Below are 24,321 nucleotides of genomic sequence, written 5' to 3' on the forward strand. Positions count from 1 at the left end.
TTCATTTCGACTGCCGGTATGCGCAGCGCGATTCTGATGTTTTGGTAATAACAAAAAAATATATGGTAAACATTTATGACTTTGCAATTTAGAGACGGTTTTTTTCAGTATTTGCTAGTGTACGTTGATGTATAAATAAACCTTTCAAAGTTATACTATGAGACAGTACACGGCAAACTGAGTCAACACAACCTTTAACGTTAGCGTTACACCATACAAAGCTGTAACATAATTTACAATTGAAACATGCATTGAATGGCAATTATAATTATGGCACATGTTTATATGTATGTCATGTTTACACCCCCCCCAGCATTTTCACCGTATTATTAAAACTACACACTCATCTAAGGTTAACTTTATGCTCATCTAATACTCAGGTGTGCCAATGTCATGTTTACAGTCAGTTAAAATGATTCTTCAATCTGATTATTAATTCCCTTTAGCTGTTTTGCACACCCACAATATTGAAGCGGTCTTGTAATATACCAGGGCACTGATGATAAACACAAGAATATTTACATATTACACTGATTTAATAAATAATTTAATAGCCAAACTCAGATAATCTAAAAGAAGACCTCTCCCAAACCACAAAATAACTTGGAAAAATACAGTATATAAAAAGAATCAAGAGGTTGTCACACATACAAATTGCTTCAGTTTTCATAAAAAAAAGTAAATTCACAATGTTATGACTAATTAAACGACATGAACCGATTAAAGCTTGAGAGAACTGGGAGTGTCTTCATAAATACCTCACACAGTGCAGTTCTTCTGCCTCTTTACATCATATTCAAGAGATGCTACAGATTAAAAGAGGCTTTTTAGGCATTCATGTGGCTAATCGTGTGTCCTCTCCTCAGACACTTTACGCTTTGATTGTTCTTTTAAAACATATTTGGTTTTAAAGCAAACGATGAACAGTGAAGAAAAGGCAAAGAAACCAAACAATTATGATGCCATGTCCTGAAACGGCCATTCCCCTCTCAGTTAGGTCTGAATGAGTCCATGGCCCCAAAAATAACCATTCAACTAGCCTGCTTAAAAAACACAGCAATTTTAACAATTCACAAAACAAAGAAAAAAACAATTAAGAAGACAAACAAGTGAAAATGGAAGCTAAATAAATACAGCATAAGGTATTTTCTTTTGGTTGGTTCACCTCTGGTCCATCGGGGGAAACAGTTTACGAGCTCTATCACACAAACATTTTGTGCAAAAAAATGACAAAGAAACATTTGCACTACAACGGCTAACGCTTGTTTTCTTTGGAGTTAAAAATGCATTAATTTAAAAGGACTTGACGTAATTCTACACATACACTGACAACGAATCACATGACCTGTCTCCTCAGACAACCAGAAGTTTCTGACATTAAAAGTACATGTGGATGTCATTTGTTCCTGTATGCTTTTTATGTATATTTAACCACTTAAACAACAGCATGCTTCACTTTTTGATCACTTGAATATGAAATCATATCATATAACGAACAGGAAATCATCGCACATGCAGTTCGTATGTGAAGTTCAGTGTCACTATATCCCTGAGTTAATGCTTGTTTGAGCGCCGACGGCCCAAATCTTATATAGGCTACAAACACACTCGCTCTCATTCTCATCCTCTCTTTCACTCAAACACACATACACTCACGCACAAATGACACCAATATCATTTGGTTCAAAGATGAGTAACTATGAACAAACACAAAATAAAAAAGGCATCTGCAGTTTCCCTCTTTTACAATGACTTTTCCGCAAATCTCTGTGAGCAATCTCGATAGAAAAATGACAAAATAAACATTTCTGTATATATATAAATGTCTCTATTTGGACAGTCTATAAAATGCCAGAGTCAGTCTGTTGAAAACACGGCTCTTGCTCTCACTCCGGCTAGATACACTTTGGCTTTCATCCTGCGTAGTTATATACGCCTTCCTGGTTCGAATGCTTTTCATAGACTCGCACAGACATGTTGCGTCGACAAGTTACTGGCATCTGCTATGGCTAATGATTATGATTATTCTAAACATACTTCAATCACTGTCCAGGAAAAAGTGCTTAATGTCCTTTACGTGTGTTGTTATCTCCATATGTCCAAAGTGGTGGATTGTGCATGCCAGTGAGAAGCGATGATCATACGTGTGTCAGATGGTGCTGTCGTTAAGCGTGTTGTGGTTGGCCTGACGGCCGGGCAGGCTGTTCTGCTCATTGAGGAGCGATGTTGTCTCATCGGGGGTGTCTGTTAGCATGACCATGTTTTCTAAAGAGGGATTGGGGATGGAAGATGTGCTGTTATCTGCACAAGTGTGTCCACTGTCTGGAGATTGCGGCGAGCCGTCCAGTCGCGACGCCACCAGGCCGTTCTGATACTGAGAACGTGTGATCTGAGAAAACAGATCAGAGAGATATTTTCGTCAATAATTCGAAGGACAAAATTTAAGAAGCTTGAATGTCAAAGATGATGTTATGGTAACACGCATATGAGAAGATGCAAGTAACGCTAAGGCAAACTAAAATTAATTTTGAAAGCACCATGAAAGTCTTTTTACTTTTCATGAGAAGTAAACCTTTAAGTAACTTTTGCATTTCTTTGTAACTTTTCAGCTGACTTCCCCTTTGAAAGTGGGATTGATATGCTTGGAATTACTGCTGTGGGCAAATTGAAGCATGCAATAAATTATGAGCAATTAGTGTTGTAAGAAAAAGCCCCATAGCCTTATGGGGCCTTACCTTATTCCAGCCTTACCTTAACAAACTGAAGGTCTGTGAGAGCTCGAACGTTGAAGTCTGGTGTGTACTGCGGCAAGGCGATGCTGCTGAGCTGCGTGTTGCTGCCGCTTACGGAGTGAGTTTCTGGCCGGTCCGTGTAGCTCAGCGACGCAGAGCGATTCAGACCACTGATACGAGAGACAGAGCGAAACTCTGAAACACACAAACACACAGAGTGTTGAAAAGTACATCACACAAACACAAATAAAGTTCAAGAAGGAGCAAATGGAACACAATATATGACTGTATCCAGTATGTATATAGTGGCATCTAAGGGGGTTAAAATGAGCATTTATTGAGCAAAGACATAAATAAACAGTGTTTAAAACTGTCTCCTTACCTTAATTTACAACAGTAAACTTAATCCTTTAGAACTTGAGCTGCCAGGTACGATTTGACTAGAAATTAAATTTGATTTCAAGATATGGAAAAATAAGTAGGCTATGAATCAGGGACGGATTATGACTTCAGAGAGCCGTAGGGCCAGTTACCTCCAAGGACCCCCCCTCCCAATCTTTCCATTCTTTCCCTTAACTGCGCATTCACAGTTATAGACAGTGAAAGTTAACACGATAATTAATATTTAAATCGTTCTCGCTTTGTGTCAAAAGCCTGCGCTATGCTTATCTGTACAGGGTTTATAGAAGTCCAATATTAGCTACACAGTGAACACAAATGCTAAAAATCTAAAATAAAGCAAATTTTAAATAATAATACAACTTCAACAAAACTAAAATCAAAACCATAACTCAAAGTGAGATAGTGTCGGGGAAGTATTCCAGAGTTCAAGTTAAATTATTTTCTAAGCCATGAACCAAACCAACCAGCTAGAAACATATAACATGATTCACTTTCTCTTAATGTGCTTTGATCCTTTTAATGCACTTCTCTGAATGCTTTTATAGTTTCAAAATAACATAGTTTCTAACCTGTAGAATTTACTGTCATATTTTCATAGAACATACCTACTGTAAAATATTTTCATAGTCCATGCCCACTGTTTAATATTTTCTCAATATTGTATTCTGTATTTATTCACTGTATATCCTGCACTTGCTAATTGCACTTCTGGTTAGACCTAAACTACATTTCGTTACACTGTACTTGTATATGTGTAATGACAATAAAGTTGAATCTAATCTAATCTAATCTAATCTGTTCATTGTTTTCCTTTGATTTTTTTTAATTACAAATAAAAAATGTGTACATACTGTTAATGCCTTAAATACACTCTTTAAATTAAAGGTGCTTCACGATGGGATGAACCATTTTTGTCTGAATGGTTCAACTATCCGATAAACCTTTCTGCTTTACAAAAGTTTCTTTATAGTATAAAATGTTATGAAAAGGAAAGAAATTGTTCTTATAAGAACCTTAAGTAAGAGTTAGTATTTTTGTTCTATATTGCATCCGTGTGAAGAACTTTTTGTAGCATCTTTGTGTATATTCTATTTTAGTAAAAAGCATCCTCTCTTCCCTCCAACTTTGCATCTCTAGATTCACGAGATGCTTCGACACTTATGCTCAACACTTGCATCCTGTCTAGATAACATTCGTCCTCTGTCACACAGACCAGCTCGCACCTCCGCTCCTGCACTTGGCTGTCTGACATCCTCCATGAACAACGGAGTACACTCGGGGCTGCAGAAAGCAAATGGCGCAAGACCAAGAATCCTGCTGACCAAAGGCTGACCAGTTATTTTTCTGTTAGTGTTACCACAGCTAAAACATCGCTTTCATAACACCAAGGGAAGTAATGCACATTTTACTCTGCAGCTTTACAAGATATTTAACGCTCTTCTCTGTCCCCCTCCTCCACCACCCACTTCATTTTTGACTGCTGAGGAATTCACTGACTATTTCACAGAAAAAACAACATCGATCAGCAAAAAATTCTCTGCACCTCAGACCTCGGTACCCACTAGCCTCACTTTAAACCTTGAACTCTCCTCATTCGCCCCACTGACAGACACTGAAGTCCCCACCACCCCACCACCTTTCCCCTCGACCCAATATCCTCAAATCTCCTTCAAGCCATATCCATAACACTCACACACATCATCAACACCTCCGTGCTCACTGGCACTTTTCCATCCACATTCCAACAGGCCACTCCTTAAGAAACCCAAATTGGACCCCTCTACTACCGACAGTTACAGTCTCTCTACTCCAATTTATTGCGAAAACTCTTGAAAGCTAAATAAACTCTTTCCTATCCCAGAATAAACTACTGGACAACAATCAGTCCGGCTTTAAAACAAACCATTCCACTGAGATGGTACTGCTGTCGGTCACAGGCACTACTCTCCGCTGGTTCAAATCCTACCTCTCCGGCAGATCTTTCAGGGTGTCATGGAGGGGCTCTCTGTCCACTGCTCACCACATGATCACAGGGGTCCCTCAGGGATCTGTGCTGGGACCACTCCTTTTCTCCATCTACACGACATCATTGGGACTCATCATACAGGCACACGGCTTCTCCGATCCCTGTTATGCTGACGACACCCAGATTTACATATAATTTCACCCAGACAATACCAGACGTAGCAGCTCACATTACAGCATGCCTAGAAGACATCTCAGCTTGGATGAAAGAGCATCACCTCCAGCTGAACCCTGCCACGACAGAAATACTTGTATTTCCAGCACACCCCACAGTGCAACATGATCTCCAACTTGACAATGTGTGCCGCGCATTTTGTTGAAACTCTATTATTTTAAAAATAAGAATCAAACACCTTTTGCATGTTTGGGCCAACATTAATCCTGGCAAGAGAAGGTCATCAGTTTGGGGTTATTCACAAAAGGCATTCAAAGGAATCAAGGGCTATGCTTCATGTTCCAACACAAGGTCTAAATCATTATTTGAAGACGAGCGTCGTGAATTGAGGTCTGGAGGCCGTTATAGTTATTTGAGTACTTATTCGGCCGGGCAGCTTTAAATATTTCTCACCAAACAAAATGTAGCTTTGAACTATGCAATGCATCTTGCGGTTGCCTGATTGTTTGTAATCTCAGGTTCTTGTACTTCAAAAGGTATGCCAGCTCCCACAACACAGATGTGAACGTGCTTGCCTCATTAGTTGTTCACATTCCAAACGTATTTTCCGTCTACATCCACCATTGTTTTTTAAACAATAATAACCAAATAAACAAGCTGATATCATCTGTTATCGAATCAGCGACTATCTCATGCACATACCCACATCACCACACATTACAAAATTAATATCCGAGTAGAACAATTCAACATTAAATATTAAAGGGGATAGGTTCACCCAAAATAAAATTTCTGTCATCATTTACGCACACCTCTTGTCATTTTATATGTATGGCTTTCTTCTGCAAAACCCTAAAGAAGATATTTTGAAGAATGTGGTAACCCCAACAACTGTTGGTCCCCATTGACTTCTATTGTATGGTCACAAAACCAATGCAAGTCAATGGGGACCAATGGTTTTCCGTTACAAACATTCTTAAAAATAGATTATTTTGTGTTCTGCAGTACAGAGAAAGCCATACATGTTTGATATTACATGTGGACGAGTAAATGATGACAGAATTTTCATTTTGGGGTGAACTATCCCTTTAAAGTTATTCGAAAAGCATTGACATATAATGATTATTGACATTTATTTTATTATACTTGCTTTGTAAACAACACTATGCAGACGCACACTAGGAACACACTTTCACTCCCTGTTGCACCTGTGTATATGGTGTAAGGACAATAATGTTGATTTTACATTTAAGAACTAAATGAAGGTTATTAGTGAAGGTTTATTGCAATGTTTTACTGATTAGGGGTGTATATACCAGTAAGCATGGTGCATTTCAGGAGGTGTATTTCTAAAATGGTGATGATAAAAATAAGATGTAGGCAGAAAACTCATGTAAAAGCTTATATCGTCTCCTACTGGTACAATCTCTGTACAGCAACATCAAATTGTTTTCAAGGAATATCTAAACTACACAAATGAATGGATTTGAGACAGGTTTTTCCTCAACTCTTTCTTTTTGGAACTGACCAAAAGTTTGGCGAACATATTTAGAAAAAAAACCCTGTGTTATCTGTTCCTTTAAAATGCACAGGTATGAAGTGTTTAGAGAACTATCCCATGTGTTAGAAATGCCCAACCTCGGAGTTAGATATTACTTAAGAAAAGGGTTAATTCACCAAAATTTCTTTCATCATTTATATACCCTCATGTCATTCCAAACCTGTAAGATTTTATTTCCTTCGTGTTTAGCAGAACAGAGAAATATACAGAGGTATATAAAAGAGGTATACAGGTTTGGAACCACCTGAGGATGATTAAATGATGACCGACATTTTCATTTTTGGGTGTCTCTTTAATACTCTGGAGTGAAGGTTCCCTTTAAACATCACATCAGGGTTATGTCTTTAAAAACTACTTCTGTTAATCAGACCAACCCCCGGGTCAGTGGTTAAAGACCCCCGACATGCCGGCGGTTACCTGGGAAACGGGAGAAGAGAGAACATCTCTTAAGCGACAGGTGATGAGGACGAGACACACTGACTGAGAGTGAGAGAGAAGCATGGAGAGATGAAAAAGTGTGAGGATTGAGGATTGGAGGAGGGGGACACAGAGGTAAAAGACACATGGTGGGCTTTTATGATATTCACAGAAAGACAAACACAATACCGACATGAAGCTTATTAATAACGCAATAAATAAACTTATGTCATTCTGTTTATTCACCCTTTTCATTCCATTTCTTCTCATAGTCAAACCGCTATATGCCAAAGGTAAGATAGTTAACCCTAAAATTAAAATGTTTCAACATTTATTCACCCTCATTGCAAGCCTGTTTTGACTTTCTCGCTTCTGCAAAACACGCAAGATTATTTTTTTAAGAACGTTGGTAACCAACTGACTTCCATTGTATGCAAAAGCTCAGAGACATTTCTCACAAATATCTTTATTTGTGTTCCATAGAAGAAAGAGTCATATACAGGTTTTAATGACATGAGAACTTTTCCTTTTGGGTCCTTGTAAATACTAAAAGGAAGAATCAGCCTCTAAAACACATGGCCACTAGATGGCGATAATTCAAAGCTTTATAATTTATTACACAGCTCAATAAGTAAAGATGGGTGGCCTGTGAAAGTCCCAGCATCCCACATGAGATCATTTATAATTATGAGTGATTAGTCGCAAAGCCGAACATTGCTTTATTGTCACACATTCCCATCTTTGTCTTAATCCTCATCATAAAGTTGTGTATACAATAACTAACAAAGTTACAAACAGGACCACCTACTGCTTTCCCACACACACACAAATCCTACATGTATGAGATCATATTTAAATAGATATCAAAGTTGCATATATGTTCAAGCAGAATTGAAACGTAGGTATCTCTGCTTCCTTTTTACGCATGTTGGTAGTGAAATATTAAAAGAATCCACTTGTCTATAAATTCCCGTTTTAAAGCAACTGTTAGAAGCACTCAGGAGTTTAGGGATGAAACGTGTCTTTGTGTGTGATATATGTTGTAGTTTTTCGCTTGCCTCACCTAGTGTTGGAGCGGTCAGAGCCATGACACCGTAGTAAGAGAAAGGTCCGGTTTCAAACTTCATATTTTCATTTCCGGCCTCCACTTCCACACGGCCCTACGGACAACAAAAACAATGTTTGGGAGTGCTTTAACACACAAACACATTATTGGATGAACAAACCAGTTCAACTAGTTGCCCAAGCTAGCTTGTTGATCAGATATTGAAGTGAACAGGGAGCATACGCTGAATTAGCTTTATAGGGGTCGTACAGCAAAAATGATAACCTTCAAGTCATCACACACCTTCATTTTCTTCCGAAATGATACATATGACTTCCTTCTGTGGTAGAGCAAATATGTTTTTAGGGTTCAACAAAGAAGCACCATTAAAGTATATGAAATGTTATGCTGATTAAGTTGTCATTTCATTTCATTTCAACTTTTGTATTTTTTAACTTATTGTTGTGATCAACAATAAAACACACAAGGTGCCGCTTTGTCATCATTGAGATCAAAGACAAACACAAAATATATACAGTATATATATACTGTACTTCCTCAGAAAAGAATTAACTTACACAGATGGGTGAAATTCCATTTTTGAAAGCTGTAACGCACATACATACCCAAAAACAGCAGTAACACCACATTACGCGGCCCAAACTTTACTTCTGGAAGACCTCTACAAAGAATCAATAACTGTTCAGTAGTATTAATTTAATTGATTATAATTAATAAACAATAAAATTATATAAATTCAAAAAATATATAAATTAAATATACAATAAATTGTTGTTATAACCGAACACAGACCAGAAGTTAACTTCGAACCAGTCATGTGCGCCCGATGGGACCGTCTATAGTGTATAGTTTCAGTCCTCCTCTACACCGAAAATGTACAAAACAGACAGCTTAGGTCTTAGATAAAATTGTTTTGGAAAGAATAACATCGCCACCTCAGAGCCTGTTTCGAAACACAAAAGGTGGGCAGACGAAAAATTGACCACAGACGGCAAAACAACTAGATGTTAAATACACTAAGAAGGCCACGGGTGAATTAAAGCGATAACAGTGTGTGAGTGCCAGCCGAGAGGAATGTGAGAACCAGAGAACAGTTAATCCTCTCCTGGCCAACAATGACGGTCCCACACATGAGGTCTAACACCACCGAGTGACTGATGGAACACAATGAAGGGCACAAAACATGGTGATATCAGTGTTGATACACACACACGGTTCTGACTGTTTGCAGGGCGAATATTGAAGCGACCATAGCAAATCCTGTTTTTCTTGAAAGAGGAGATCGATTACGTTTCGCATGTATAGGCCTACAAACTGTCCTCCAGGACATTCAATACTAGAAACGGAAATAGTCACCGACTACCCAACAATTCTATTTTAATTTAAAAGATTAAACGTCTCCCTCTCACCTGAAATGGTAAACATGCCCGTCGTGTAAATAATGGAGATGCTCAAATAAGATAATGTTTATTTGTGTGCGTGTGCCTACACATCTCTGGTTAGGTTACATCACTCAATAACTGTTTCTCAGCATCTGGACTGTCAATCATTCGCTAAAGTTACGTGGGAGGCAGGACGCGCACTTTAAAATGACTACGTGTGTGATTAAAAGTCTTTGTTTGAGTTACTAACAACAGTACTTATGCTGGGCAATAAGGACAAACAATCATCTTTTAAGTATTTGTGTGCAGATAATGCGACCGCAGCCTCCCTCTTTCTAAATCGCTCCAATTCTATCCCACTTTAAGTTGAGTTGAATGTAAGGATGAGCGCCTATATTTTCTCAATCTTCCAAACAAAACCATAAATGCCTGTGTCTTGAGGTCTGTCTCATCTTAAAACGTTTTCTTTTTCTGACTAAACTTTTTCTGAAATATATAGAAAATATCAGACCCCGACAAATACAAAAACACCTTCGGCTTTATAATTTCAGTCTGTCATACATTAACATTTTTGTGTTACTAGATTGTGTTTGTCCTAGATTATTTCTGGTCCTGAGTTTCACTTAAAAGCTTCAATCTGTAACTCTTCTTTGTTAAAAAATAAACACAAATCAATTATTGAGCGAGTGCATAAAAAATCTGTGTTCTCCTTACCATGCCTCGATTTACGCTAAATTTACAATAATGATTTATAAGTTAAACAGTCAGTTATGTCAGTTTGATGTCCTTCAACCACGTGAAGAAAATAACAAGACACGTTCAAGTGATTTTGTTTCAAATAGATGGTGGCTGTGATGCATAGGTTACGGATCGCAGCGTTAATGGGATACTTCACCCAAAAATGAAATTTGTCACGAATTGCTCACTCTCAAGTTGTTCCAAACCTGTATACATTTCTTTGCTTGGTCGAACATAAAGAAGGATATTATGAAGAATGTTAGCAACCAAGCTTTCTTGGGCACTACCATAGTAGGAAAACCTATTGTATAAAAGAATATATTTTGAAGAATTTAGGAAAGCATTCATACACGATTTACGATTTATTATCATTCATCACGATTATTTCTGCCAATATCACGGTTATTTTACGTGATAACTCATTAACCTTTAAGACAACATAGAAAATAAAAACCTAATTTGACTGAAAAATAAAATGTTAAGAATTAGGCACTGCTGAACCACTCTAAAGGAAAGGGTGCATTGTAGATTACTACAAGAAAAGAGAGGATCGTTGCAAAGTGGATTGCGGCACGATACAGTCGTCGGTTTACCTCGATTATTTTGTTTGTAAGGCCAAAATTTACGATAACGATACATTTTAGATGAATTGCACAGCTCTATTTTAAATATTGCAATAAATATTGCACTTCAGGCAGTACGCCGAGGTATAATCGTACTGTGAGATTTTGATATCGTCCCCATTGGCTGATAAATCATGCATAACTTGTTAAAAGTATATCTGAATTTACGTGGACTCCAGTAGAAGTGTTGTGGATCTTTAACAGAGAGCCTGACACCTCTGAGAAACAGCATTAATCTTTAAAGAAGGTCACTCGGCCTGCGCACAGCTTGACGCCCGGCTGAAGGTCGTCTTCAGCTGATGCCGGTAAGGAAAGGTCTCCGTGCCGGGAAGTCTACTCGCAGCCGCACTAAATGTATTAAATGATAATTATAATAATACAGGACATCCTGCTTTCACAAACATCAACAAAGCTGCTTTAAATAATAAATAACGATAAACAGATGCCAAACATATTTAATAGCATCAAACTGCTGCACCTTATAAGCTATTTATGAATTTACTTCCAACAGTGAATAATCCACCCGGCGCTAAACTGAATTGAGATTTGAACTGCGGCAGTTGTTGAATCGCTTTTGAGAATCCATAACAGTTCAGAGAATATTCATAGAAGGTGAGCATTGTGATAGCAGTGCAAAGGTTATAGATTTGATTCCCAGAAAAATAAAAAAGTATATTCTGAATGCACTGTATTGTGCTTTGGATAAAAACCTTTGCCAAATGAATAAATGCAAATGTCTTTATGAGGATTCCTGGTGTCACGTGTGGGGTCTCTGATTCAATTGAACGGCCATGTGATGTTTAACTAGTATGAACTGAATGGACTAATGATTCTTTAGAGGACAATAAAAACATTATAAACCACTAAGATACAGAATGAGACTGTGAATAAGGGAATATGTGATCGAGGATGCTTGCGATTTGCAACATACTGTGTGGAAAATTACAAACTAAAAGTACTTATCAGGCTTTTACCCTATGAAAAGCATGCCTTTGCATCAAATTAAACCCCCCAAAACATTGCTATAGTTAAACCATGGTAACCACAAATTAACCAAGAAATTACTACAGTAACCGTTTAACTGCATGATATTTGTAGTAAAACCGTGGTCGCCAAAAACACAGTTACTATAATTAACTTAAATAAAACCATTGTATGGATGTGCATGAATCAGTCCTAAAATACAACCTGAGCATCATATAACAAGCATTACATTTTAAAGGACAGTAAAGTAACATCATATTATTTAATTGTAAAATAACAAGCTCACGGATGTGAAAAGTACATGCAGACTTCTTTTTTCCGATCATTTGAATCGCTACCAAATATTTAACCTTCTATTTTATTGCGGTAGTGTCACAGTAATGAGGAATTGTGGTGTCTTAATGGTCTATTTCTTAAAATATTGACGCTTTCAAAGCAACAACACAAACAAAGATTACGGCGCACGCACACGTTTGTCTACTGCCCTTAGCTTCCGGTACACATTCGCAAATATGAATGTGCCAGCGCATTATTTCTGTTAAAAAGCTAAAGAAACCAAGAAGAACCGTTACTTTGCTAAACTTGCCTCTCCGATATTTTGAATTTAGACTGCGATACCAAGCTTAACCGCTAGATGTCAATGTCCCATACCTTGTCTTTAAATGCGACCGAACTACAGGATCCATCCAACAAATTGTTTATTTCATACAATTATTATACAATACAATAATAATATATATGAATATTAACATAAATGAAGTCAAATATAAATAGTTATATTAATAGACACTAGCCAGACCCATAAACAAACCTGCAAGTCACAAAATGTCAGCTGAAATGAGGTCAGGAAAAAGTCCCATTTGTGAGACTTTTGTCCTGTTGCATGATTCAGTTTTGTTAAGCTTCAAACTGTGGAACTTCCTGTCGCAACCTTAACTGGTTCCTCATTGGTTCATTTATCCAAAAGTTTCCTTTTTGTCTAATTTGTTTATTAAACATTGCTTTGAAGAAATCAAGATGATACTAAAAATGTCTCTTTCGCCAGATCAAGCATAAAGTAATTCTGTGATCCAAAGGCTGCGGTCATAAATCAGTTTGTTTGTCTAACTGGCTTTAGGAGCCTTTCCGTTTCTGACCCGAGAGAAAACAGAAGAGGTTAAAGAACATCAGATGGTGGTGTTACCTGCAGTATGAGAATGAAGTAGTCTATGGGTTTGCCTCGCTGGTAAATGTAGTGGTTTGCCGATCTCTTATCGTTCTCGTTGAATTTGATATCCTGGATCACATCGGGGTGCTTAAGAATTCGCAAAAGAACTTTTTCGGAGATCTGAGACGGACTGAACAAATTAACCTCTGAAGAGACACAGAAAGACAAAAAAGACACATGGTGAATTTTTATCAGCGATACCATTTTTTAAACACAGAGTTCGAGTACCGATATTTTTTCTGGTAATGACAGATATCTGTCCGTGATTTTATGTGCTTGTCGCAAACTTTTACTGCACAAATTTCAGTCAGTTAAGGCACATGAGATATCTGTCTTTGGTATTGTTATAATTTTTTAGAACGAGTACGCGTACATGAGTTTACTGGTAAATTCTATAGAAAGTTTTCATAACAGCAAGCTGCTATAGGTGCAGTTTTTCAGCATAACAAGCATCTTATAAAATAAACCAAAATTAAAAATGCTATATTTCACTTTATCTATTCACAGAATAAAAGTCTCAAATATTTAAGTGTGTCTTTGTAACAAATAAAACAAATTGTTTTTTAATTATTAATGTTGCAAAGAATTGATATAAACAATTGATATACACCAAACGAAGGTGTACAGACAGTGAGCGGAGGGCTGTGATTGGTTGTTTACCTGTAGCGAGGAAACGATGAGCAGCCAATAGCAGCTGAGGTGAGATCTTGACCTTAGATTCGCTCTCTTGTTTGAAAGCAGAAAAATCACGTTTGTTCTTGTTGTGCGCCACTTTCTTTTTGTGGCGGTTATCAGCTGCAAAGAAACAAAACGTTCATATCAAATAAAAATTGTACACTGCTATATATTACGTGACACGTATTTCATACTGCATGAACTAGTAGTCCAAACATGTTATTAAAAGGTCGACAAAATTTTCCCCAGCCAAGAACTGCATTGGTAGCTTTTTAAATGCTGAGAGCATGTCTTCGTGATTTCGTAAGAAGAGTGAAACCATAAGGTAATGTAAAATGGTTTCAGATGGGGCACAGCAAGAGGAAGCGTGTCAGTAAAGGCATTTCATCACATTTTTATTGAAGTTTCAACAGTTGCAATGTTGTCTTTATAACAGCAACACACACACACACACACATACTGTATGCACAAACACTAAAAAAAACAATTTTCTGTCCACTTACTATAAAGGTCGGACTCATCCAAGATTTCTGATTTGATGATTTCTTCAATGACATCTTCCAGGGTGACCAGACCCAGCACCTCATAGAACGGATCTCCCTCTCCTTCATTATTCACTTTCTGAACGATTGCCAAGTGTGATTTACCTGGAGAGACAATGATTAAAACCATAGTATCATATTCACAAAAACATAGTTATACTATATATACTATACCACCATATCCAAAACAAAAAACAGTACCGTGGTGCCCGCCGTAGCCTGGAGGTTAACACGGTTTACACATAATAATACAACATAATCATTGAAATAAATAAATGCTCTCTCATCTGTAAATCGTCTTTTGATGCAAGGGTCAGCTAAATGAATGAATGTAGATATAATGTAACTGTTAACAGAATTTACTGTGGCACCGGAGCCGGGGAAGCTGAAAGCATTTTCGCTTTAAAATATAAAACCCATTCAATCCAGAAATGAAGCGTAGACATAATATTATAAATATTGATAAGAAGCCAAAGCCGTGAAGGGCAACACAAAGCCTGCTTTGCAAAATTTCAACATGATGTTTTGTTCAAACCTAATATTTATCATACAAGTAGGAAAAATTGCTTTACGTATTAATTTCTTTGCTCTACAAAATAAGATATTTTGACCTTATTGAATTATTGCACCTTTGACTACCATTGTAATTTGTCCGACTATGGTTGTCAATGGTGACCAAGAACTTCAATTCTTTCAAATGTTCGTTCCCTGTGTTCATCAGAACAAAGACATCTATACAGATTTGGAACAACTGGAGACAGAATATTTAACTTATTATTTTAACATTTTATATTGTTTTCAATATAACGTTTCTGTACCAATACAGCTCAGATGTGCATACAGAATAGTGTAAAAAGATGAATATGAATGCATTGTAAAATAAAACATGGTAGTGTGATGATTTAAGAGCCTATCATTCCTATTCTGCTGTATTTCCATCGCACACGTAAATACAGTACCATATGTTCACAAAAGATGCATTTACAAATAGCACAGTATTATTATGCTGCATGTACAAGCGACTGTCTTATTATTGTACCATGATGGCCAAAACAAGGTAACACCATGGTACTTTATATCTACCGTCGTATTTTCATCATACTCCAAGGAACACAAAATAATGGCATAAGATGGTTTTGTTTAATGGACAGAAGTGAAGAGTTAAACTTCTCTGGTCATCTGCCACCTCACTGTTTGTAATGTGAAAGAAATTTGCCGTGACAGGATGCAGCTAATAAAGACTGTACTTAGCAAAGCAGAACATTCTAGAATCTCCCCGAGTGTCTTTGGCTGAGGGACGTAAGCGAGTGTGTTTACATGCACACAATCTAAAATTATTTTTCTTATAGCTTATTTTTATATACAAGCAAAGAAAAATCTTTCCCTGAAGCATAATCGGAGTAAGACTGTGCATGACTGTAAAACACAGCAGAGACAGCAGACGTCCCAGAGGGCCGGCGTTATGCTGCATGAGGATGAAATGAGCCAAAATCACAGTGACAATAAGAGAAACAATTCACATGCATCTAAATCTGCTTCATACATCACATGCACGCACGCACGCACCAAAGCATGCAGACAGGTACTTATCACAAATTCCTATACCAAAACAAAAACATTTTACTTGTAATTGTTAACTTCGTTTTGTAAATCATTTTTAATGCGGAGTCATCAACCCCTGCGGCTAAAACAATGTCAGTCTCTCTCTCTCCCTCTCTCCCTCTCTCCCTCTCTCCCTCTCTCCCTCTCTCCCTCTCTCCCTCTCTCCCTCTCTCCCTCTCTCCCTCTCTCCCTCTCTCTCTCTCTCTCTCTCCTGCATCACTGCTCACGCTCACCCACAGACACGCCGTACCCTACACTGCACCCCGATTCCTCAACAGCTACTTCAACACTACAAACTTCATTTTACGTCAAATTTATTTTATATCAAATTAAGAGACCACTGGTGAAAACATTTCTTCCAAATTCATAATAAAAAAGCTTTTTTGCATTTATTTGCAGACAACTGAAACGGGACAAGCGGGTAACAAGAAAAATGCAATGTTTGCATATCTTGAATACTCCAAAAAATTGATGTTCATGTTTTAACAACACAATACTAACGTTTTAACATGTATTTTAGGATCAATTTATGATGGAACGAGCCGTTAGGTGATTTTGTGGCAGTTCTGAGATTTGTTTCTGTTGAAATTCAACACACACACTGGACTGGAATTGACACAATACATCCAGAAAAGCTGATTTAAGGCAAAACTGGAGTGATCTCTTCGCTTTGTCCCGAGGCTTTATAGGAGCAGAATTTAGCTGACGGCTAAATAAGCATTCATATCACAGACTTGGATCTCAAACAATATAGTTAAAGTCGGGTAAGTTATCTTTAAAAATGAAAAGGAAAGCAGTACGCAATCTCAAATGTTTGACAACAAAGTTTGAAGTTTCATTTGCCTTAAAATGCAGTTAACTTGTAAGTTACAACGAAAAGTAAATCAACTCATGGCCATGTGGAATGAATACAAAATCAGATTCACGCAGCAGTCACAACAAAATCATGTTATGTGGGCACATGTCTGCCCAGACAAAGGGTGGAAACGTAAACCTGCCGGGTCACTTTTTGATTTAGTCTCTCACACCTCGAATAATTGATGCATTACAGGTGTGTCCGGGCCTGAATGATCTGTCCAAGTCACAAATTAGCATACGTTCAAAAACCAAAGGATTTCTGTCTCAAATGATCATTCATCTTTGATGGGCAGATTAAATATCCTAAAGACGCACGCACGTGTCATCAGAACGGTCTCAAAATCTCAAAAACAGTCTCAGATCTCGAATCTTTAGCTATGAGAAGTGCTTGCAACCCAAGACTTGAAATTCTTTCAACAAGGACCGTGCCCTAAAGAAATGTCTAATTAAGGAAATAGTTTGAGGAGGAAAAATGACATAGTTGATCTCATCAAGGCGTTACATCACCATGAGTCACTGTGCTAAACTGAGCAGTGGTCCCTTGAGGAATAAGAAACAATTCCAGATATTCATCACAGTTGCATCAATGGTGCGCAACTTATATCAACGGTCTGTCTGTTTGCTGGCAAAAAAGCCCACTGCAGATGCTTAAAGTATGAAGGTGTTTTACTTTATCATGGAGAGGATAATGTCACTATCCACCACTTTTATATCACATGGACGCCCAGGATGTTTTGTTGCTGATCCCAGCGTTGTGTTTTTCTCAGAATGTACCAAATTGTCGATTGGACCGATCTTAATGTTGCTGGCATCTTTCTGACGGATTTGTTGAGTTTTTGAAATCTACCTATGGTCTTTTTCACTTGGATGGAGATCTCCCTGAACCCCATGATGTGGGTTCACAGCAACAGCTTCCAAATGCAAACACCACACGTAGAATCAACTCCAGACCTTTAACACGCTTCATTCATAAAGAAAGTATTTAAAGTGTCATTCGACACGGCTTTGCTTTAGATGTAATACGACGTGTAAACACGATTTAAGGTTTAAAAACATGTTTGTATCTCAACTTTGCTCAGCAAAGTGCTACATCGTCATGAAAGTTTATTATTAGCAAGTGTTATAAACTTTAATATATTCAAGTGCAAAAATATCTGAAAGAAAACTGAATTTGGTTCTGTGAGTTAAATAAGGCATCACATGTTAAAAGTTTGAAAGTATGTTATCAACAAGTAGCCCCCTAGAGGATTTGAGATATTTTGGTAGCCCTTGCATTACAAAAAGGTTGGAGACCCCTGCGCTACATAAAGCTGAGAGTGCGCACTTTAAGACAATGTCTTTATAATTTATAAAGCTGTAACTTTTTGATACACATCTAAAATAACATCAAATGTGTTTCTGTCCAAATATTTAAGGAACTGACTGTGTGTGAGGAATGTGAATTAATGCTGGGGCCACACCAAAAGATTTTAAACGGTGAGAGACCACATGAGGAGAAAATATCCTAGATTTAATCATTTTGCTCCTATAATGTGAGGCGCGCCGTGACGTGACGGAGACAGCCCACCACACACCAACAGACTTTCAAACAGTCCTGACTGTGAACACAGGAAATCTCACAAATTCTCTCGAGACTCCAGAATGAGTTATTTATTATTGCACTGTAAGCTTGGTTTAACATTTACGTTTTCAATATAAACAATTGTGTACATATAACCTTTTATGTCATTTTTTAAATATTATTCATCGTTGAGAAATTGCTCAAGCAGCATCGTTTGAGGCATTTAAGGTGGCACAGCACTAGATATAATCTTATTGCAACTCAAATATTGTAGTATTTATATCTTCACACTTATAAAAAATTATATCAATACAGTTTTGTAAAAAAATTGCTGCTGACATTATCACCCGAAAGAGTCTACTGGCTCCACTGGACCTATTTTTTCTGTTCCAGTTTAAAGCATCCGCACACTCGGACTCCAACCACTACCGTTACTTGTACATCGCATGGTTTTAATAAAAATGATTCGCAATTGTGATGATAGTGTTTGTAAAGCTTTTGAATATTTAAGATTCGGGATCGGGGCGGCTCCGATGTTCTTCCGATCGGGTTCATTCACTCTTAACACACATCACACCACAGGGAAATCTGATAAGATTATCTTTAGAGCCGTTTAAGATCATCAGGATTTTACCTAGGACTGTCGGAAGGGGAGACATCGGCCCGATAATCTTTTGGTGTGGCCCCAGCATTAGTAATAACCAAAACTCATTGCTTCTGGAATCGTCCACCCACATTTCTCAATGTGACTGAATCACACACCCTCTCTCTCCAAAGCGCGCCCAGCACATATATTCCAGCAAACCCAAACAGACAAGCACGATAGCATGTTTGAATAATTAAACATATTTAAATGCAGTTCACTCCCTGATTTTTATTCCTGTTAACACACATGGACAACAGGTCCAGCCCGATCCACTTTGCACCAATAGCATCAAAATAAAGCAAATGTCTCTTTCGCTCCGCGCGATTGTGCTTTTAATGGTGGGATCAGAAATTCTCAGGGGCTGATTAGAAGGTAGTGAGCAATGAAGATAATCCATTCAGTACACACATTGAAACAGTGACTCAGCCGAACTGTGTTGCGTTGCAACAGGAGTCACGTGCACTTGCAAAATTTACCTAAAGAAACTAATCTGAATATGTCTCGCCCCATTGTCTGGGGTGGTTACGGCCCTTCTTTACGCACTCACTCATCGCACACCATACAACACACAACTCAACCTATTTTGTTACCACAGCGCCATGTGATAGATCCACACCCAAAAACTGGACAGCAATGGGGACAAATAAACAGCCCACAGTGTGAATGTGCTTTAAATGTTTGGAATTAGTTTGCATATAAAGGTCTAAAATGACAAATTGTTTCTAAAGTAAATTGTCAGAACAATAACAACATTGGATTGAAATCCATGTGGATCCATATGAGCAGTTATCAGCATTACAATAAATATTGAAGTATATCTATGTTCTATATGCACATTTCTTCTTACATGCATTGTTATGTTTTATACATACATCACTTTAATTTACAACCTTTTTAATATACATCTGTTTGTTTGTTCGGTTGCATTACCATAAATGTACAATCAGCCATCAAAAATCTAATTAAAAATATGTCATAAATTAACCTTATATTGTTCAAAACCTGCATATGACTTTTTCTTCTGGGCAACACAAACGAAGATATTTTGATACTATCCCTTTAAACTCTTGTAGAGTTCAAAAAACAATCTTGTTGAACCTGTGCAGTGACAATAAAGAACTGAGTCATAAAATAAATATGTATTTAAGAATAGGAGATCTGATTATTTCAATCGCAGAGCACGGTTTAGCAAAGGGCAAGAGAACGTGAACTCTATGTTTATGCAAATCAAACACATTCTTTAGAATACTGAATCCCACAATGCAATTCTCCCGACTTGACTTTTCATTCCCAGAGTTACAAATGAATAAGACATGACATCATCTGTGATTTCTTTTACAATTCTTCCTTGACTTTTCTGATCGGACTGCCAATTATTTAAATTTCTACGTGGATTAAACGTGAAAACTTACTTGCTTACATATTTAATTATTTACTAACCTACAAACATGTTTCTAAGAAGATACCTTGGCACGGTATGTGGTAAGGATGTGAAGAAAAAAGAATTCCAACTTAAAAAATTATCTTTATAACAAAAAGTTTGCTCGTATTCCAGTATGAATAGACTTAATTTCTTTAAACGAGTAGGACAATGCTTGTATTTATTTTTGACCACATTAAAATGACAGATAGATTGATGTAGATTGTCAAGGTAAAATAATCTGGGTTTGGGGTAATTTGATGAGAAATGTTTCAGTTCATGTTGAGATATTTAATAATGTTGACATTTGTTGACATGATATCTCTTGTTAAACTCTAGTGAAGACCACTTGCTCTCCATTCTTTCTCACTGATGTCTAGTAGAGATGACTGAGATATTACAGAGATCTCATTTGTGATTTCTCGGCTGTACTAAATTAAAACGCAAACCTGCTGTACTGTATTGTATGTTCCACAGTGTGGACTACAATTCATTCCGAGTGAAAAGCTGCTGACAGTAAACAATGCATGATGGTTTAGGTTTACCCTGTCATGACTTAAACACAAATGTCATCTCAGTATTTTACAGCCTCAATTTCTATAAAAACAGTCGTATATTTCTGCTCACACCTACTTTTTGGAGGACCTTTGGTAAAACCATGAAACAATTCACCAACCAAGTCCTCAAAGACAACAACCACACTGAAGGCAGGCATCACAGTTATGGATAAAAAAATATCACTGGGATTAAAGGCTTCCTAGAAAAATATTCCATTAACCTCCTGCCTAACAAAATTTTACAATCTTAACAGGAACAAAACCTCCCCAAACTGTGTGGGAGAAGGCGATAGAAATAAGAGTGCCAATACCTGACCTTGAAAGTCTGTGGAGGAGAGAAAGCCCGGAGGGAGAGGGGGTGTGTGAGAGTGTTTTTGTGTGCTTGCGATAGGAACAGGACCAAATAGACTTTGTCTACGAATCCGTAGTGGATGCGTCTCCTCCCTATTGGTTTTGGAACTTTCACAGTTTTCCTTCACATTAGTGCAAAAATCAAATGACGGTGAGAAGACCACCGGAGGTCAAATACTGCAAGAACTCAATATTTGAGTTAACTGTAATATTTGAGTCCGTGTGAGTTAGTGCCTAGCAAAGAAAAGCCACATACCTTTTTTAAACTCCTCCAACATGGAATCCAACTTAGTGTCGTGAAAAACAAAGTGCACCGGATGGTTGTAGAACTTAGTAATGGTTTTCAAAGTGGTGCAGTCATCTGGGTCCACGAACGCCAGGTCCTTCACATAAAGGATGTCCACTATATTGGTGAGTTCATCTTCATACACAGGGATGCGCGTGTACCCGCTCTCCATGATTTCTGACATTGTGTTGAAGTCCAGGACAGTGTCGCTGTTGATCATAAAGCAGTTACCGATCGGTGTCATGATGCCCTGCACCGTTTTAGTCCTCAACTCCAGAGCTCCCTGGATCATGTTGAGCTCCTCTTTCACGAGGTCGTTGTACGGCTCGGTCACCTTCAGCATCCCAACCAGCTTCTCCCGATTGTACACGGTGCCGATCTCCTGCCCCAGCACGCAATCTAGAAGCTTACTGATGGGAAGGGACAACGGGAGAGTCACCAACATGAAGAACTTGGTGACCATGATGGTGTTGGCACCTACCGCCAAGCCATGGCGAGAACAGAGAGCCTGTGGAACGATCTCACCGAAGATGACAATGCCGATGGTCGACGCCACCACGGCACCCAAACCGGAGCCGATGAGGTCATCGAGCAGGATGGTCAACGTGGTGTTGACAAGGACGTTGCCGAGGAGAAGCGAACACAACAGGTAGTTGCCTTTCCTCCGAATGGGCTCGATCTTACGTGCGTACTTCTTTTCTTTTTCCGTTCCACAGCTCTGCACGATTCGCAGCTCCATGGGGTCCAAAGCCATGAGACCCAGGTTGAGACCACTGAACATACCCGACAGCACCAATAGGCAGGCTATCAAGATTACCTGGAGCCAAATGGGAAGCAGAGACTTCTTTTCCTCCACCACACGTAACTTCCCATCATGCTCTCCCAGCAGGTACCACTTTCCATCTCGGTTGTGTCTGATGCACAAGCCATAATCCCTATGGGTCTCACTTTTCCGAAGTGGTTTGATTTTGACACCCAGCACTCCAGATGTGCCCTGGCTGTTGACAGTCATAACGGGGCTGATGGACATGTCTTTCGTAAAATCAGCACAAGTCCTGTTTGAATCAGAGGTGCTGTCTTCCCCCTGATCCGTGAACTTAATCTGCGACCAGGTGTCATTGCTGATCTGCAGTCCGTAGAACCTGAGCAGGATGTTACTCTCCTCGGTTACCTGTATGATCCCGTTATCGGCGATCGTGGCGGGCTTGTCGCTGCTCTCCAGCCGCATGCCGAGGATCCGGCTGTCGCTTCCCCGGGACTCCGCTCCGTTCGTACACACTTTACACCAAAATAACACTATAAAAGTCAGCGTGCGCCCCTTATCACTCCATTCCGCCGCCATGTTTGTTTCGCTCTATGCGGAATGAGAGTTGACGTCACCTAGTCATTTCACACGTGCCCGCCTCCTCATTAACATAACACCGAGGTGATCCAATCAGGACGTGGAACGTCACCAGCCCATTTTCCTTAAAGGAACAGTTCACCTTTAAAAGGTAAAATCCGTCATTCCTCTTGTCATTTTAAACCTGCTTGACTCGCTTTCTTGCGCAGAACACAAAAGAAGATATTTTGAAGACTGTTGTTAACAGCCTCCCCATTCACTTGCATTGTGTTCTGCAGGAGAAAGAAATTCAGAAGGGTTAGAAATGTCAAGGTTTGTAAATGATGACAGAATTTTCAATTTGAAGGTGAACTATTCCTTTAAGGAAGAAGGGATTTATGAATATAGATACATAATAAGAAATATTCATACGGAAGGGGAAGCTTGATTCAAGCTTGTATCAAAATGCGACAGAAATGACAGGGTCTCATGACATTTAAAGGAAAATCTTGTTTCCCATAATGCTGCATTTATTTTTGGAAAGAAACATTTTGGAAAATGTACATTTAGGAAATAAATGTACCAACAGAGTTCGTCTGCTGCTCGTGTTCGTTTGGATTATAAGGAAAATAACTTTTATGAATGTAATATCTTTGCCTTCGGTCACTATACATACACATTTTCGACATGAAATATACTTTTTAATGTGTTCAAAAATGTGCAATTTCTTGAGTGAATCTCATGAATAACATAAAATTATACAGGGAATTATAATTTTATTTATTAACACCCATTAATTAAACATAGGTACAACCATGATGTATATTTAAATTGTATTAAAATAATGTTCTTAATATGCATAATACAATGTATATTTATGTTTATATGGGTGCAATGTGTAATGTTTCTTTTGAGATATTCGTTTTTCTAGACGTGATGTCAGTGTTATAGTTAATGTGGTAATTCATAAATTAATGAGTTTCATGCAGTATGTTGAGTTTAATTATGAATTCACTCTTTACAATGGCGCCCTCTAAAGGACAGAGGTGCAACTATGGACAGTTCATTATAGATCCTGTATGATAGAATAGGTGTATGTTATCGTGTGAGCGAAATCCTTTATTTAGATTTTAAACGAATTTAAAACGTTACTGGTAACACGAAGGTGCTATTTGTTAACAATTAGTTAACAATGAACAATACTTCTACAGGATTTATTTATATGAATTCATGTTAATTTCATCATTTAC

The 24,321-nt window shown here is 38.1% G+C and overlaps 1 protein-coding gene across 2 annotated transcripts; it reads right to left on the minus strand.

Annotated features, from left to right (window-relative positions):
- Window positions 1-177: 177 nt before the first annotated feature.
- On the minus strand, window positions 178-23,139 carry LOC306909113 (metal transporter CNNM4). 2 transcript variants are annotated; one of them, XM_079482515.1, is made up of 7 exons: window positions 21,721-23,139; window positions 14,431-14,574; window positions 13,913-14,047; window positions 13,229-13,398; window positions 8,316-8,412; window positions 2,752-2,927; window positions 178-2,389 (listed from the first exon to the last, which is right to left on the minus strand). In XM_079482515.1, the coding sequence occupies exons 1-7, from the start codon at window positions 23,090-23,092 to the stop codon at window positions 2,150-2,152; spliced, it is 2,334 nt and encodes a 777-aa protein (XP_079338641.1). In that variant the 5' UTR covers window positions 23,093-23,139; the 3' UTR covers window positions 178-2,149. The 2 variants fall into 2 exon arrangements, with proteins under 2 accessions (XP_079338641.1, XP_079338642.1); XM_079482516.1 differs by lacking the exons at window positions 178-2,389; window positions 2,752-2,927 and adding an exon at window positions 7,191-7,315 and having other exon boundaries at window positions 21,721-23,136.
- Window positions 23,140-24,321: the final 1,182 nt, after the last annotated feature.

The sequence above is a fragment of the Barbatula barbatula genome (genome assembly GCF_947034865.1).
Source record: "Barbatula barbatula genome assembly, chromosome: 2".
Taxonomy (NCBI): domain Eukaryota; kingdom Metazoa; phylum Chordata; class Actinopteri; order Cypriniformes; family Nemacheilidae; genus Barbatula; species Barbatula barbatula.

Coding starts and splice junctions, on each gene's coding strand:
- LOC306909113 (XM_079482515.1), bottom strand. CDS start 23,092: ATGGCGGCGGAATGGAGTGATAAGGGGCGCACGCTGACTTTTATAGTG. Junction 8,413..13,228: donor ACTTCATTCTCATACTGCAG/GTAACACCACCA, acceptor TGTTGTCCGTAG/GGCCGTGTGGAAGTGGAGGC. Junction 2,928..8,315: donor TCTGACCGCTCCAACACTAG/GTGAGGCAAGCG, acceptor TGTGTGTTTCAG/AGTTTCGCTCTGTCTCTCGT.